General features: G+C 44.5%; 1 protein-coding gene across 1 annotated transcript in view; it reads left to right on the top strand.

The window, feature by feature from the left end:
• The window catches only part of LOC138259654 (disintegrin and metalloproteinase domain-containing protein 33-like), a 371113-nt gene that overhangs the window by 41561 nt on the left and 311524 nt on the right, over positions 1-18028 (top strand). The window contains exon 2 of the mRNA XM_069207553.1: positions 1214-1293. Coding sequence (XP_069063654.1) covers positions 1214-1293 — 80 coding nt within the window. The remainder of the gene's footprint in view (positions 1-1213; positions 1294-18028) is intronic.

The raw sequence follows: 18028 nt of genomic DNA, 5'->3' as shown, positions 1-18028 counted from the left end.
ACCCCGCTTAATGTCATCTCAGACACCCCAGGATGAGATAAAGTCATTTATGGAACTGTTGAACACAACCCCCTCAGTGTCCATCCCACCAGGCAGAGGAGCTCTTCGTAGTTGGTCTGGTGGCAACTGGGCGGGTTTACGTGAGCGGGCCTGTGGAAGTGCTCCTCATCTGAGTCCGTCCACGTGTCCGTGACCACCTTAGTATGTCATTGACCATTGTTGGCTCATTGGGCTGACGTTAGGGCAGTATTGGAGGGTATAATCATTTTATTAGTAGGTCCTATGTGAGGCGTAGGAAGGTATGATTTCTTTGGGTTTGGAGTTATCTCCTTGAAGCTTACTGGACAAGCAGTGAGTGATCGACAAGCCAAAAACAGCCTCTGGTGATCTCCGTCTCTCGTGTACGATGGGCCTTCCCCAACTCGCAATCTCAATGGATGGGATTAAGGGCCTGAATTAGATTTCTGCGGACAGGTTATTCCGTCACAACAGTGACGTTATCCTGTCGAACGAAATGTAAATCCCATAGGACATAATGGGAATTATATTTCGTCGGGCGGGATATCCATCGCTGCTGTGATGGAGTAACCCATCTGCTGAAATCTAAATCAGGCCCCAAGGCCTGCCCTCAGTCCCACATTATGGGCACAAGTCACAGATCCTTCCTATGAGTAGCCGTGTTTTACTCCAGTCTTAGGTGCGCCTTACACTTGACTTCCAGGAGAATCACATGCTGAGTCAGGGGTTGTTTCTTCCCCTGATCAAGCATTGTTAATTCATGGAAATTCATGAATAGGACACACCTACAACTGGAGTAAGGTACAAGCACTGATCAAAATGTTTTGTTAATCAGGCTTGGATGTTCAGAGGCAATCTTCATCAAAGGCAGGAGTAAAACACAATTACTCCACATGACATCTGCTATATAATCCAACATTACATTGCTGTTCTCTTTTATTACGCGTAGTATCTCCGTGATTTGTGCCCCGTAATCATACCAAGCATGCGTTGGATCTCTCGTTTACGTTGTCTTACATGATCTCTAAATTTTCTTTGCTTGTGATGTCTCTCCCTGTGGTAACTACAGCTCAGTTGCTCTCATGTGCTACCTCACTGCTGTAACTCTACTTAAAACATTAAAATAAAATACAGAGCAGCTCAATGGAGTGAACTTTGTGAAGTAACTTTTGCTTTTGGTCTGTTCCCATCACAGGATCTTCTGAAGGAGAACTCACCACCGCTCACTGGCTGTTGGGAGGACGTCTCAAGAGAGCCATCAGCACCCGCGAGACGGTCAGTGTGGGGCATTTATGCAGTTAGCGGCATCTGAATAGCTTACATTCTGCTTATGCTTTGGGCCTTGTTGCACTTTTGACAGTCTGGAGACCTTAGACATGGTTTGAGATCACCAGATGCTATGAAGTCTGATTTGGCTATGAAGATTATATTTCCGGCATTCTGGTATGGCCATATTTGGAACTAGGAGGCAAACTCTTGTTAAATGAGCTGTGCATGCATGACTCTGGGGTATGTGAATAATGGCCAGAGAGCTTTGAAAACCTCTTATGCTTCTCGTATGGCAACATATACTCTCATGGCGCTGCAGAAAGAAATGTGTGTGGTGTTTCTCAGTGGTGATTGCTTCTGGGTACTGTTATACACGACTATATGGAGAATATATATGACTGACCATGTCACCTTCTGATGGGGAATGGTGACAATAGCACAGGAAGGAGTAAAGAACAGGTGTTTGTTGCAGGTTGATTGGCCAAACCTTGGGGATAGTTATTCAAGAGGCCGCATGTCAATAGGGGATCTTTCAGCCAGTCCTGTATTTTCAGCCAACAGCCCTAATCATGCAAAGCATGCTGGTACTTGGGGCCCACACCTGTAATCAAAACATTTAAACTACAAGTCCCAACATACTTGGTCCTAATGATTGAAAAAAATCAAACTTGGCTTAAGGCCATTCTTATGACATGGTGTTGAGAAATTTCCTATGTTGTGACATTCCAATATTAAAAAAACATCTAATACTACTTTTTATTATGCCTGGCCAACATTAGGAGTAAAGAGATAACACCTTATTTTAAAGGTTCAAATCACAAAACTGCCGCAAAATAAGAGTAGAGCACTGCGATTACCAAGAGCAGACGCAGACAATGTGAGGACCAGGATTAATAATGTGCAAAATATAATGGTGTGCAAAAACTGCCACTCCGTCGAGAAGCGGGCAAGTATTGGTGGATTTATCATTACTGCCTATGCTATGCTAAATTTCAGCACAAAGTGGTTAAAACAAGTGTGAAATCTAAGTTAAACAATTACACACAGTGACGGCAGAGACATACTTCTGTGTAACTTACTCCTGTGTGTAGGTATCAGTGGCGTAGCGTGGGTTGTCAGCACCCGGGGCAAGGCAAGTAATTTGCGCCCCCTAACCCGGGGCAAGGCAAGTAATTTGCGCCCCCTAACCCGTGGATTTAGTCTCTTCCAAGATGTTGCACCCGGTGCGGCCGGCCCCCCCTGCACCCCCTACGCTACGCCACTGGTAGGTATTGCACTTTTTCCTCAATTGGAGCTGGCCCGTTAGAGGAATGTGCATGTCTGTGAGCACAGGATAATCCTTAAAGATGTGATAACAACCTTTCTATCAATGATGTCATTATCCTGACTGTCTAAAAGATTATCCATGTGTCTTTTTAAATTCACCTTATACGTCGGTGAAGGGCGATACTGCACATGAAGGGAGGTACGCCTATGTAAAGCCAGGGGAAGGTTGGGTGCTGGAAGAAATAATTTGCACATCTCAGAAAGGTGATGCCACACATGTAGGGAGGTAAGCGTATGTAAAGCAATGTGAAGGTTGGATGATGAAAGATGTACCTTCCACATTGGTGAAGGGACATACCACATAGTTGGTAGGTGAGCGTATTTAAAGCTATATGATGTTTGGATGCTTAATGACCAGGAAGGAGGAAGTTAGAAGAGGCAGGTGGATCCCTAGTGGAAACCCAACCGACTAGGATTTGTCCTGCATCCAATTGCAGCAAATGGCCTATCAGACATGAGACTGCATGTTTCCATTGAAAAACAATGAGAACAATTGATTTAGGAAACACAATCTAATTAAGTCTTTCAGACAACATTGGATACTAATGCACAGATCCAAAACTTAACCACTCAACTGGAGTCGACAGCAGCTTTCTCCATAGCAGAGCATGAGATGTCCAAAAGCCTTTGTGTTGCAAATGGTCCCAATACTGATCAACCCCAAACTTTCACCACATTGAGATAGCAGTGTGGACAGGTTTATTCAATTAACTACATCACCTCTTCAAACCAAGGGAGTGCATCTTTCGGCTCTCTTGTCTATCTCTCTGCATCAAAAGTAAGAGATTTATGCTGAAGTAATTTGACAGGTGACAGATCCTCTGTTGTTTATGTCAAAGCGCTTGCGCGCTGACATGTTGTAAGTCTTGTGGGCTTTTAACCACGTCCACTGTACGCTCATCACTTTCACTCGTTCGTGGGCTTACCTTTCAAAAATCCTTTGTTATCATTGGTATCATTGGGGCGGTTTTGTTATCGCCTTGCAGACTGACCCTGTTACATGGATAATTGCACAATTGCTGATACTTTTGACTGCAAGCAAACTTCTTTTTCCTTTTGTATCTCTCCTTTGCGCTCATGGCGGCCATGACACATTGAATCGGCTCGCTTAGGTCAACTGTTCTACGTTTCATTTTCAATTTATGTGGCAAGAGAGTCCAGTTAGGAATTTGCAACTCTAATATCTCTAACTCAATCAAATGCAAAACCCATTCAATTGCAAATGCTTGTTTTGTCTTTGTTATGATATTAAAATTTCACAGCACACAAAGGTAGATGGAGAATATAGTTGAATCTTTCACATTGTCATGGCAAGGTGGGGGATCTCCTTGGGATATTTATGTGGATTATTTGGTTGCATGTGAGTTCTGGTATTTGAGTTAGCTTTTAGAAAAAAATGGCATTTGAGTTTTGAGTATTAAGAGTGTGCCTAATGGTTGGGCTCTGAATATGCAGAAAGGTGAAATAGAAAATAAATTGGAAAACAACCTTATAAGTGTCTTTGATATATCAATCTCAGCGTGTCTCCCTTTCCCCCCAAAGCTTGCTCAAATATCTTCTTGCAAGATGTTTCCTTCTCTCTGAATGTATTTTCATATATTTTCAGGCTTTACGTAAAGCTATGCAATCTATGAGCACCAGGGGTACAGGAGAGTGTCAAGTCACATGGCATGTGGCAGGGCCACAGATGTTCAGCAGATGTACATATAATCCATGATATAAACCAGTAGACAACAGTGGCAAAGAGGTCACACAACTCAATGCCCACTTCAAAGACTTTCACCTGTCAGAGGTGAAGAAATGGGAAAGACCGGAGTTAAACCCATGGTTCAGCCATCACTCGTTGCACTCCACTGACATACAATGGTTCTTACGCACACACCGCACAGCTCCCGCCACGCTCAGTGGCTGCCATCTTTCCTGCTTATGGACAGTGCCTACAATGGACAGAATTCAACTTGGCCAAACTTGGACTGGATTGGGAATTGTCTATGGCCACTGAAGGTTTACAAATGGAAGGTGTTGAAGAGATGATACTTTAGCTGCCTGCTGGATATCCAATAGCGATTGAGAAATTGATGCCTTGGTCCAACTAAAATGGTAATGCTGAATTCCCTACTGTGGAGGATAAGAAGTGGAATGTTGCAGTTAGTACAAAAATCTGTTTTTTGCAGTTGTGCAATTTCCTTTATGAAACCCAAAATAATTACTTCCAGATGAGACACCGTGTCGCCAACTGAAAAGTAACCTTAAAGGGGGTCTAGGAAGGAGGTGTAGACAGGTGTATGATATACGACAGAAACAATCTATAAGAAAATATGGAATGAATGGTTCTCATAAACTGATACACTTGCTGTAGGTAGATGCAAAGAAAAGCTGGATCAATGGTAGGGGTGCAACAACCAAGTCTATAAACTGAACACAACAGGATAACACAGACGTGGGTAATAAAGGGAGTAAAACATACCTGCGGCTTAGCATACCAGCGAGTCCCAAGCAGGCGAGAAAAAATGTCACCTAGGGGTGACAGGTCTCCAGAACCAATTTTATATTTTCCCATGCTTAAAATCTATAGTACATGTGCTGACTGCCTTATGTAATTTATTTTTAAAAATGTAATAAAAACAAACAATATGAGTAGAGCATAGGATTCCTTGTAATAACCATTCTCCATGTTAGTAATGGCGAGGCAAATTAATGAACTGCACAACAACTAAGGGGCTTATTTACACGCCCCTTGTGCCACCAGTGCATGATTTTTTGTGACGCACTGGCAGTGTATTGTGCAGGCACATATTTACAAGGCCATGCAGAGCCACTTTACATGGCCCTGTAGATATGGGGTAAGGTAGGTTTTCCCACGCAACACCCATGGGTTTTGACACATTCCCAGATGTACAAAAATCTGGAAACTTGAAAATGCATCAAAATCTTACACCTCCCCAGGGGAGGCGCAACAAGGAGAAATATCTTTACTTTTCCTCGTTTTTCATCTTTCTATGTGTGCTGCAGAATGTGTGCTGCATTCTGCAGCACACATAGAAATAGGAAACAGCCTCCATGGATTATTTTTGTGCAGGAAGTTGTCCCTTCCTGCACAGAAACAATCCTGTTGGCCACGCAGGCATCCTTGCACCTTGGTTCAAGGGTGCCTGCGTTGGCACTAGGCAGCCCATTGTGCACCAGTGTAGTGGGAGAGGACAGAAATGCGCCGTTTCTTTTAGATACAGCACATTTTGGCCATTTCCCTGTGGCCCAGGGCAGCGCAGCAAGCTCACTTGCTGTGCTGCCCTGCGCCACGGGGCTTGTAATTAAGCCCCTAAAAGTGTAATAAGCGGAAGCTAGGGCTGGCTATCCAGTGAATGAGAGAACTAATATATACTGGTACATGAAGCATCCCATAAATATTGAAGGCTGCTGGAATTATGCGGCATAGCTGTGATATTATGCATTAAGAAAAGGCAAATTATGTGGCACATTCTGGTGCAGGGTGATCTCACTATTTTACCGTTTTAACATACATTGGCCCTCATTACAACATTGGCGGCATTGCCCACCTACCGCCACAGCGACGGCCGCCAACATACCATCACCATGGCTACCGACCGTCCCTGCCATTATGACCGTAGCAGAAGGCTGGCGGAATTCCGTCAACGGTCATGGCGGCGGACGGTGGTAAGGTGGCGCTACTGCCAGCAGCAGCGCCATGCCAGCAAAACACTGCCTACTGTATCATGTTCCATGATACATCCTGGCAGTGTTTTGCTGGCGGATGCTGCTGCCTGCAGCAGCGCTGTGTCCCGTCTCCTGCCGGAGGACCCCTGCAACAAGGTAAGTCGGGCTCTCCGACAGGAGAAGAGGGTGGAGGGTGTTGTGTGCATGTGTGGGGTGTGTGTGACTGTGAGTGAATGCGTGAATGTGGGTGTAATGCGTGTGTGCATGAGTGGGTGTGTGTGTACGTGCATGTTGTGTTGTGTGATTGTGTGTGTGCCTGGATGTATGATTGTGAGTTTGGATGTGCAAGTGTATGTATGTATGCATGCATGGGTGATTGTCTGTCTGTGTGTGTGTAGGGGTGTGTATGTATGTGCGTGTATGTGTGTATATGTCAGGGGGTTTGAAGGGGAGGGGTGGGGTGGGGGAGACCCCTATCAGTGCCAGGGAGGGATTCCCTGGCACTGATAGTGCCTACCGCCATGGTTTTTGTGGCGGTATGATTGTCACGAAAACCATGGCGGTGGGCGGGGTCATAATCCAGAGGGTGGGATTGTGGCGGCCGCCTGGCTGACCGGAGTCTCCAGCTCAGCGGCTGTTACCTCCCTGGTGGACGGAGTGGTACATTGCCGGTTTGTCTTTTTTTGTTTTGTCATTGCTTTTCAAAAATTATATTGCCGGGAAAGCCGCCATCTCCCACCCCAAATATAAAATAAAACATCTTACAAGAAAACATATTTTTCTGGTCTTAAAATCAAACACTGCAAAAGAAGCCTCTGATATTGAGGGAACTACCTTGTGTGTGGATGTGCTCCAATGAAAGAGTAGAACGCCAGCGCTGACAGTGAAGGTAGCCAATAGCTGAAGTGGGCTGACCCATTGCTTCAGGCTGTATATGTAGTGAGCACAAGAAAATGTGAATGACACAACCACGGCAAAATGGCTGCGGAGGTCTGTCTGAAAGCCCTGGTGAGTACATATATTATACATATAATTTTATTAAAATCAAAACGTCTTGGTTTACATCAGACCCAAAGAATATGCTTGAAGTACAGCATGTGCCTGAAAAACATGAACTTGGTCCCAGAGCATTTTACGTATACTTATGGATTTGCTACAATTGACATACAGTCCTCCTTCTGATGTGTACTTTACAGATATAGACAACACATGTTGGTTCTAACATAAAAGGATCAAACGTCACTGGACGAAACGTGCCACACATGGCGCAGTTATTAGTCGCTTTAGTTATCAAACTGCTGGGGAATAACATTTACAGTACCATCTGAGAGTGTGGATACATTACTTCCTCAAGAAACCATTGCATGATGCACACCATTTGGAACACTTTGAGATCAATGGCCCTCATTATGACCTGGCGGACGGCGGTATTTTGGAGAAGAGTACTGCCAACAGGGTGGCGGTACTCTTGCCCAAAATATGACCCGTTGATATGTTCATCCATCATTGACACTTGCTTACACTCACCACATTAGCGCAATGGTCCATATACTTCAGCCATTGGCTTGTCTTGGCCTGTGACCGACACCATTTTGTCTGACCACTTGTGCATAAAATGAAGTGCACTTCAGTGTCAGGGCTGCTAGGTGAATACTTTATTTTGCCAATGTTTTTTTTTTCTTTCAATCCTTTCCCCTTATATTACATTTTTGTAATCTTTGTGTACTTCTGGTTACAGTAATTCCAGGTTTGGCAAAGCCAATTCAACCCTTTCTCTGAACCAGTTATGAATCACGTTTAATTATTATAAGCAATGTTTATATTTTCTTTTATAATTAATTGCAAGCATACGGTTGGTTGGGAGGTGTCATTTTGTTCCTTCTTTTAACTTTTGTGGCACAGGCATGTAATTAAAAAATAAATGGAGTAATCATTGCACCAGCTTGCAAGGCCAGATCTTCTGACTTAGCAGTGCTTTTTTCTTGTGTCTAGTGGTGACGTGGTATGTTTCTAAGCCATCTTTTGGGTTGATGCATGCATTCATTGGTTGCACTTGACCTGTGTGGGTTCGGTCACACATTGCCTGCTTTTCAGGCAGACCTTTCTTGCCTGCATCTCAAGTTAAAACATATTGACCCATATAATGTATTCTTTTTCTTTTGCCAGTGATATTTCAAGGAATAGCATTATGCACATCCAATGAAATCCTGTGGGATTTGACCACTGGTATATTCGAAGGCGCTGACACGGCTCTCTTGCCTAACACGGGCCCCGTGTCCCCCCAGCCCTGCAGGGGGAGGCCCTGTGCACCGCTGGCGCTTCACTGTAAACCCACAATGTTTCCATCACACTGTGCTGCGCAGAAAGTGCTGAGCCGGCTTTGCCAGAATTGACCCTCGCGGGGCTCCGTAGGCTGGGCCTATGAAGTTAGCTTCATAAGAGCCAGCACCTGGGCCCGAGGTCAGAGGGTGAAACGCACTCGCACAACTTTAAGTGGGGAAAGGGCCCCGGGCTAGCAAAGCCCTCTGAGTGCACCAGCCCCAGATGGAGGACACCTCCAGGCTTCCGTAGATGCGTTCCGCGCTCATAAACGACAGGAAGTATACAGAGGGGACGTCACTTCCTGGCACCTGCGTCTCTTCATCTGACCCGGAGAGCTGTACACCCCCCGCCCTCAGACCCCCGGGTCCTGGAAGATACTAGCAGCGGCAGGGCCACTGGGCGCGCACTCGTAGCGTTAGAGAAAAGCCTACCAATAATAATAATAATGATGCAATAACAAAACCACCACCAACAATAATAATAATAATTATCATACTTATAATAACAGCAATGACAATACTACTACTACTAATAATATTAATAATAAAACCACTACCAACAATAAAAATAATTATTATACTTATAATAACAGCAATGACAATACTACTACTACTGCTAATAATAATAAAACCACCACCAATAATAATTATTATACTTATAATAACAGCAATGACAATAGTGCCACACCTAATAATAAATGCAATATTAATAATAATAGTAACACCATTAATAATAATAAAAACAACAGCAATAATAATAATCATCATTATACTTAAAATTATAACAGCACTGGCAATAATACTACTGCTAATGCTAATAATAATAATCCCAACAATAATAATGGTAAATCCAATAATAATATCAATATCAATAATAATAATAACAATAGTAATACCATTATTATTATTAATAATAACATCAATAATAACACATAATAATAATTCATCTAATATTAGTATCAATAATAATAATAGCAACAATAATAATTATAATTATAACAGCAAAAATAATAATACCAGTAATAATAAATCCAATTACAATAATGATAATAAAAAATACTAGTTTTAATAATAACAATTATACATCCAATGATGATAATGATAACAATAATAGTAATAATACTTATTATAATAATTATAACAGTAATAATAATAATGCCAGTAATAATCCAATATTAATAATAACAATAATGCTAATAATAATAATAGTCATCCTCATCATCATCATAATCATAATAATATTAATAATAATGCAATGTAAGCGATAATATTATCTCCAGCTGCAGGGTGCTATGGGGGTCTTTTACATCTCGAGGGCCTCAGCTTCCACCGCGTCTGGGTTCCTACCTGTTTTTGTTCTCCGAATGATGAGAGAATCGACCTCTACTCGTTCACGGCGCTGTTTCTTTGTTCACTAGTTGGTGCTGTTACAGGGGGTCCTGTGCCTCTCTGCTAGGCTCTAGTTGCGCTATCAGGACAGTTGTTAGCATGAGCAGTGGCGTAATAAAACTGGAAGGGGCCTCCCTGCTCAGAACCTGGACCCCCTCCGGATTCACTCAGGCCAGGTGCTGTGCTGAGGGGCACCCGCACTGTGGCGGCTGCGGGGCCTTTGTTACACCAATAAGCACGAGTAAGTCGGCAGACCGTTCTACCTACTACCAGGGTCGTAGCTTGGGCAGTAAGACTGAAAGGGTGTAGACTTCAGATTTCCCAACAATCACGCTGGCATAAAGTCTTAACAATGCATTGTATGAGAAGCAGGGGAGCTTAACAATCAGTAGAAAAACAGAGGAGTGCAGATTGTTAGGGGTACTTAAAACACAATAGTTTTCAAACTACCAAGTTTAAAGGCATAGACGAGAGAGAGACTTTGTGAGTGTGTGTTTTTGTCAGTATAAGCATATAAAATTCCAGGTGAAACCAGACAGACACCTCACCATATCCGACTGAAAGCACCTGTACCCAACTCTTTATTACAGAATACATTTTTAAGGGGGGTGTACCACCCCAAACACCCACTTGAAGCTTTGGCCCTGGATGTTGGCTTTATTGCTGGAGCATCCCGGCGTGGGCAGATTGTTCATTGGTACTCTCACTGATTCTGCAGGAACTCCTCTGTAGTAGAGACTATAATACAACCTTGTGTGTTGTGGATGCCAAGCTAAGAGCCCATGAGCAGCGAAGGCTCAGGTCGAAGACATCTTTGTAGTGAAGGACCAGTCAGGACTAAGTCATCAATGGAGGTCCAACTAGCACTGTGTCTGCAATGAAGTCAGGTTTAGTCCCATGGCATAGGCCGGCTGAGCACACCAGTGATACCGGAGTCTCCGCAGGGGTACTGAATGTTATAAGATGAGACAGGGAAGGAGAAAAGCGAACATTTGTGCTCTTGTCATGGTGGTTCATCGATGAGAATACATGGATCGGAGTGGCATTTGTAGGGGGGCTGGTTTGCTTGAAGTTTCTCAGGTGGTATGCAAAGTGAGTGCTATGTTAGTAGAGTAAAGCCTGAAAATGTAAATGTACATTAATTAAAAAGTAGGAAACGTAGTGAAGAGTTACCCAGTGGCGACCAGTGTGGCGACCAGTGATGCGAGCAGAGGCGAGGGCGGGCCGCACACATGCACACTCACTCATGCCATGCATTCAGCATCCAAGCAAAGGCAAAACAGCTATGCAGCTTTCTATGGACATGGAATCACTTGCAAACAGAGGCAACAATGGAGAAAACAAGAAAGGCATTAAAATGCAGAGTCGAGTGAACAAAACCAAGTGGGAGCAGAGAGCCAACAGAACTTTGAATTGTCGCTAGGCAAGGAGACATATTCAAGGATGTGTTATACCACTGTTGACCTGACCTATTACGATGCTCTTGCAAACATTTCAACTACCTGTGCTTTTGCAGTTTTCTGATTCTATAAATTAAATATTCCACACACACAAATAGGACCCTATTTACATCAGATCTGATGCGCCACATTTCTTGCATTGCCCTGCTCCCCCTAACGTCACCATGGTAGCGCTGTATTTACTATACAGTGCACCATGGCGCACATTAGCAAAATAGCATCAAAATATATGATGCTATTGTGGCGCTTTGCTGGATTAGTGCTATAAATGATGGCGCTAGTCCAGCAAAGCACAGGGAGGCCCATAGGTTACTATGGGAGCGTCACTTTAACGCCTGCCCTGAAAAAATGATGGAAAAAATGGCACTGTGAAATCTTGTAAATTTCACTGCGCCATTTGTTTGGGCTTACCTGCGTGGGAACGCCTTCCTTGCATACATTATACCTGGCACAGGTATAATGTGGCGCAAGAGGTTACAAAGTGGTGCAATGCATGCATTGCAGCACTATATAAATATGGTGCATGGTAGGGGCATCCTTAACACCTCTTTAGTGTAAAAAAGCTAAGGCGGCGCAGGGGGCTTGTAAATATGCCCACAGCTACAGAGAACATGTGTTTCATGTATTACTTTCTCTTATGAAGATTACAAACTATGTGATGCACTCTTTGCCCGGAAGCACACAGCAAACAATGGCTCACCAGATAAAGAGGGCAATTCAGGTGTAATCAAACTGCCACAGTATGAGTTCTCGTTTCATAGTTTATGAGCACAAGACCTTCTGTGTTAGAAAGTTAATGTGTGTTTAGCTAGACCTAAAAAGCTCAAGGGTCTGTCTGCATCCTGAGAAATGACTATGCGAGTGCAGAAGGCAGTGCATGTCCCTTAAAGGATCAGAAAATCAGAGTAGATAATCTTTGTGGCTTGAAATTTGACAAAGCTAGAAATATGTGACACAGCAAATTGTATCTGCCTATTGATGAAGCATGGAATCTAGGGCACAGCAGACACTATCTGTCTGTTGGTGAAGAACAGAAGTCTAGAAGACAGCAGGCAGCCTCTGTCCCTTGGTCGGACATGGAATTTAGCAAACTCTCTCCGGCTCTTGATAAATTATGGACTCTAGCAGGCAGTGATCAGTCTTTGTCCACAAAGTGCAGGGCACAGTGGAACTTCTCCATCACTTGAAGTGTGGAGTGTAGAACACACCAAACAGTCTCTTGTCAGAAGAAAACCACTTTGTCTTGATGGGGATCTTTCTTGGAGTGGATACAAGGAGGGAACTTAAATAATTATTTTTGTTGATAGGCATTGAAACAGAAATAGTTTAGGATGTGAAATGGACCAGATTAAGATGGCCATGTAAATGTCCCCTTGTGCTGTCATCTGACTGCCTCTGAAAACCAGGAATCGGTGGTGGGAGGGGGGTAGACACAGACCCATTCTACCAGGCTGGTCAGAAAGATAGTCTTGTCTCTGTACCTATAGCCAGTGTCCCCTTGTCACGTGGAAGATGCTGACATTGCTCTGTCTACTATAAAGTACTCCAGGGCTAATTTATGGGGAATTGGTGTAGGGCAGCACCGCTAGTTTTCTTGCGGTGCTGCCCTACACCAAGGTTAAAGGGCTGGAATGCACTGTATTTATTAATTATGGTGCATTCCTGTCCTTTCCCCTGCGTGGGTGCACAATTGGCTGCATAGAACCAACGCAGGCACCCTTGTACCATGGTGCAAGGGTGTCTGTGTTGCATGCAGGATTGTTGTGGTGCAGTAAGGGACAGTTTGCACACTTTGTGTGCAATATGCAGCACACAAGGAAAGAGGAAAAAACAAGGAGAAATGAAAATATTTCTCCTCGTTACGCATGCCTTGGGGCAGTAGCGTAACAAAACTTAAAGAGGCCCCACTGCAAAGTACCCGAAGGGGGCCACCTTCCCACTGGACTCAGTCAGGGGCCTGTCGCCTGTGCACAGTGTACTGTGCTGAGGGGGCCCCCAGAGCTCGGGCCCCCACACCATGGGGGCCTTTGTTAGTCCCTGCTCTGGGGAGGTGTAATATTTATCGCTGCCCCAGGTTTAATTGATTAAGTAAATCTAGGGCAGTGTCAAAATCTATGGGTGTTGCATGGGAAAACCCACCCCAACGCCGATGGAACACCTCGCTGGCACAGTGTAACGCAACACAGTGACTTCTGCTGCTTTATCTTACTCCCTATCTACGACGCATTCAAAGTCAAGCAAAGTCGTTTTGCGTAGCCTCATGGAAAGGGTTGAGAGCACAAAAAAAGTGACGCATGGGCAGCACAAGCCTCTCATAAATATGCCCTTGTGTGTCGGTGGGGTAGGACAATAATCCCCTGCTGCGCTGGGGTGACCAAAACACCTTCAGAACTTACCTCTGGCATTATAACTAACAAGACGTAATGCCATTTCCTGGATAGAATTACATATTCTCCTTCTTGCCTGCCAAGGGCTGTGAATTGCTACACCCCTCTTCCCATCTTCAAGTTCACAAAAACTGATGCACACAATGGGCAGGCAGGAAATGTGGGAAGTTGCATGTTTATGGCAATGAAATGTACTGTAGGAGCCTGCCTAGGAAGCACGCCTTCAGAAAAATACGGGGGATGGTGAAGTCAGAGAAACAGGTGCAGTTTAAGTAGGTGTCCCACAGGTGGCAAGCAGGGTTTTCTCATTTCAAAAGACAAGCCCAGGAGCACCAGTCATCTTAGAATACACATAAAATTGGGCTTTAAAGGCTAGACTAGCTATACACCTTCCTTTGTTGCCCCAGCCACCCCTATAAGCCTCACAACTGCCACACCTGCACACTTCCGCTGCTACATCTGCCATTGATGCTGAATTCCTCCCCTCAAAGCCTTATTTCATCTGTACTATCTACTGTCTAATTCATAGGCCTGTGACTTGCTAAGTTTACTCATGAGTTACATATGGACACATGTATGTGCAGAATGGTGTGAAAAGGTCGGTCCCTGGCATCAATGCTCCGGTGCTCCATGCACAACCATGCATCAATAAATTGTCAGCCTCACTCCAGTCTCCACACTCAACAAATCTGGGGCAGCTGGTTTGGCCAGTGGCCAGCCTCTGAAACACAATCCTGTTTCCAAAACCAATCCATTGCAATTAGGCCTGGCCAGTCAATCTCTTACCAATAATGGTGCCTTCATGCATCATGAGTCTCACCTGGGACGACCTGACCAGGTGACCTCACTCCTCCCTTGCAGTCTTCCAGTAAAGCGGTCATCTACGGTGACCAGAAACCAGGGATTTCCAAGAGAGTCCGTAAATTTGGATTTCTGACCCAGCAAATTCTCGTTACTGCTCCTCTGTCCGTCTTTCACATATATGTCAACTTCTGGACTCAAAAACGCCATTGAAGTCAGGCATTTAATAGGGTGGTCCCATAAGTAGTGGTGTAACAAAAGCCCCAAAGCCCCTGTGGTGTGGGGGGAGGGGCCCTCAGCTCCAGGCCCCCTCTGCGCAGCACCCTGGCCTGAGAGCTCCTGAAAGAGTCTGGATGGGGCCCCCTCTATGTTCTTAGCAGGGGGAAGGGGCTCCAGTTTTGTTACGCCACCGCCCATAAGGTGAATGGATAACACTTTTTTGGAGAGTGATACAGGCTTGAAAAGTGGGTGACCCCCATTAAGGTATGTGGAGGCATCTTGTTTGTCAAACGGTTAAATAGAAGTAAAAAGTGGGTGACACCCAACAAATTTGGGTGAGTTCACAGGTATGGTTTCACGACTAGAGGGGTTCAATAATGCAGTCATCTCTTAACAGAGTGCCTACCTGCCTTATTCTCAGTCAGATGTGCCTTGCTGCAACTTGCAGTGAGAAACAGGTGTCCATTTCACGTGCCTGCTGTATCAGGGCTGGAATTAACAGTGATCGTTAGTAAGCATCTTAGTTACACAAATGATGTAGTTTCATTGTACCAAACTTTATTTCATTTCCAATATTTCATTGCACAAAATACCGGACGTGCATCCTTAGTTCTCCTGGTAATCTGTGTTCTAATTGGGGATACTGGGCCAGATGTATGACCATTTTTTTTTTTTTTTGCGAATCGCAATTTGCAATATTTTGTGAATCACTAATTGCGAGTCTCAAATCAAAATGTACAACAGTGTCTCAGACACTGTTTGCGATTCGCAAATGGGTCGCAAGGGACCTGCATGAATAATATTCATGAGGCAGGTCGCAATTTGAGATCCATTTGGGAATGGCCGCACTCTCATGGATGGTGGCCTGCTAGGGTCAACAGACCAGCATGTCAGTGGCTGCTTTTTAAATAAAGCAGTTTTATTTTTAAATGCATCCTGTTTTCTTTAAAGGAAAACAGGATGCATTTTAAAACTAAAAATGAAAAGTTTCAGTTTCATTTCAGTCCATGGGACCACTGCCTGCTCTGAAAAAGTGTTGACGCCCCAATTCACAAAGGGGGGCCACATTATAGTCTTACATCTATGCCATGACTATGTTGTGTTTGGTACTGAATATATGGTCCCCCGTCTGCCCTGCCCAAACAGCAATGGACTAGTCAGGCGTGAGGCTACCATTATTAAGGCCAAAAATAGCTCAATTTTGGCTGTCTATCCCGACAACGGATTTCAATGGAGGAAATACATTTCTCTCGGATCTTTTTATTTTTTTAAAATCTCCCACTTTCTTCTAAAATGTTGGCATGTCTGCAAACAAATCCCAGATCCGGCTTTGACCCCAAGGCCATGGGGCTCCGTGGTGCCCTACGGGTCAGCCGGAAGTCCCTCAGGCTAGCCTGTGTGTTTCGAACCTGGGCAGGATGTGCGTGTGTGTGCATGCTTGTGGGCAGGAGGGGCTGGCCCCGGGGCTCTCCCTCTCTCCGGTGGAGGGTGTGTGAGCGGGAGCCGGCCCATCTGGTTGGTGTTAGGACCGACGACGCACACATGGCACAGATTTCCAGCAATTTTCAGCCCATGTTCTCTCTCCTCCACGCCTCCCCCACTCTCCCTCCCAGAAAGATCACATCGAGCTGACCCTGTCAGCCGAGGGGAAGAGAGGGTTTAAGGGAGATGGCTTTTCACTTCCCAGAACTGGAGTAAGTTACTGTTTTGTCTTTGGCCTGGTTATTAAGAGTCCAGCCCCTGCCCAGAAACGCAATCGTCTGCATCTCTGCCAGCCCTGGGAGGGATTTTCAGATCTCTATTACTTAACTCTCTGTCCAGACCATCTGTGTCATATATACAGACACACACTAATATTTGTACAAATATGTGTGGTGCTTTTTTGAACAGATTTCCTAAAATGCCAAAATCCTACGTTGACCAGTGGAACGTGCAATTTTATTGATAGAAGCTGCTGCAAGCACCACTGTGAAGTGGCTAGTGAATGTCTATTTAGTGGCTAGTGAATGACTGTGCAGTGGCTAGTGAATGTCTATGCAGTGGCTAGTGAATGACTAAACAGTGGCTAGTGAATGACTATGCAGTGGCTAGTGAATGAGTGGCTAGTGAATGACTGTGGCGGGCAATTGCCTGTTCCTGGCTAATTCGTTGGGTCAACCAAATTGAATGGTGTGTGGGCAGAGGACCAAGCATCAGTACTTAATTCGTAAAAAAATTAAGTGCCAGGGCCAAGGTACTACATATGGGTCCACTGCAGCTGGCACAGCCCACATGCCACTTTAAACTGCAGGGTAAAGTCTACCTTTTATCGTGTTTTAAAATATATATTAAATAGTTCCTTAAAAATAAAAATAGAGTGCCACCATGTGGTGGTTTCTCATATGTCAAGCACCTGGAACACACCAGCAAAAATTAAGCGCTGCCAAGCGGGGATTAAAGGTCTGGTCATCACAGAGGTTGGCGTTCCTCAGGGATGCCATTTTGTTTTATCTTTATTTATTGTTAGAAACAAGGACACAACATTTTGAAAGGAAACACCTTATGTAGCAGCTTCCAGACCTCTCGCAAGAGTTCTTGCGGCTCTGCGCTCATGTCCACAGATTTGACGCATCCAGTGATAATGGTGTGTAACATGCCTGATGCTGTAGTGTCTATCAAAGTACTTTGCGTAGTTGTAGGAAAGTACCATCTTGCCTGGCATGTTACCCCCATTTTTCACTGTATATATGTTGTTTTAGTTGTATGTGTCACTGGGACCCTGTTCTCCAGGGCCCCAGTGCTCATAAGTGTGCCTGAATGTGTTACCTGTGTAGTGACTAACTGTCTCACTGAGGCTCTGCTAATCAGAACCTCAGTGGTTATGCTCTCTCATTTCTTTCAAATTGTCACTAACAGGCTAGTGACCAATTTTACCAATTTACATTGGCTTACTGGAACACCCTTATAATTCCCTAGTATATGGTACTGAGGTACCCAGGGTATTGGGGTTCCAGGAGATCCCTATGGGCTGCAGCATTTCTTTTGCCACCCATAGGGAGCTCTGACAATTCTTACACAGGCCTGCCACTGCAGCCTGAGTGAAATAACGTCCACGTTATTTCACAGCCATTTTACACTGCACTTAAGTAACTTATAAGTCACCTATATGTCTAACCTTTACCTG

The sequence above is a fragment of the Pleurodeles waltl genome, chromosome 1_1, assembly GCF_031143425.1.
Source record: "Pleurodeles waltl isolate 20211129_DDA chromosome 1_1, aPleWal1.hap1.20221129, whole genome shotgun sequence".
In the NCBI taxonomy this organism is placed as follows: domain Eukaryota; kingdom Metazoa; phylum Chordata; class Amphibia; order Caudata; family Salamandridae; genus Pleurodeles; species Pleurodeles waltl.
This window is presented reverse-complemented; position numbering and strand designations above follow the sequence as displayed.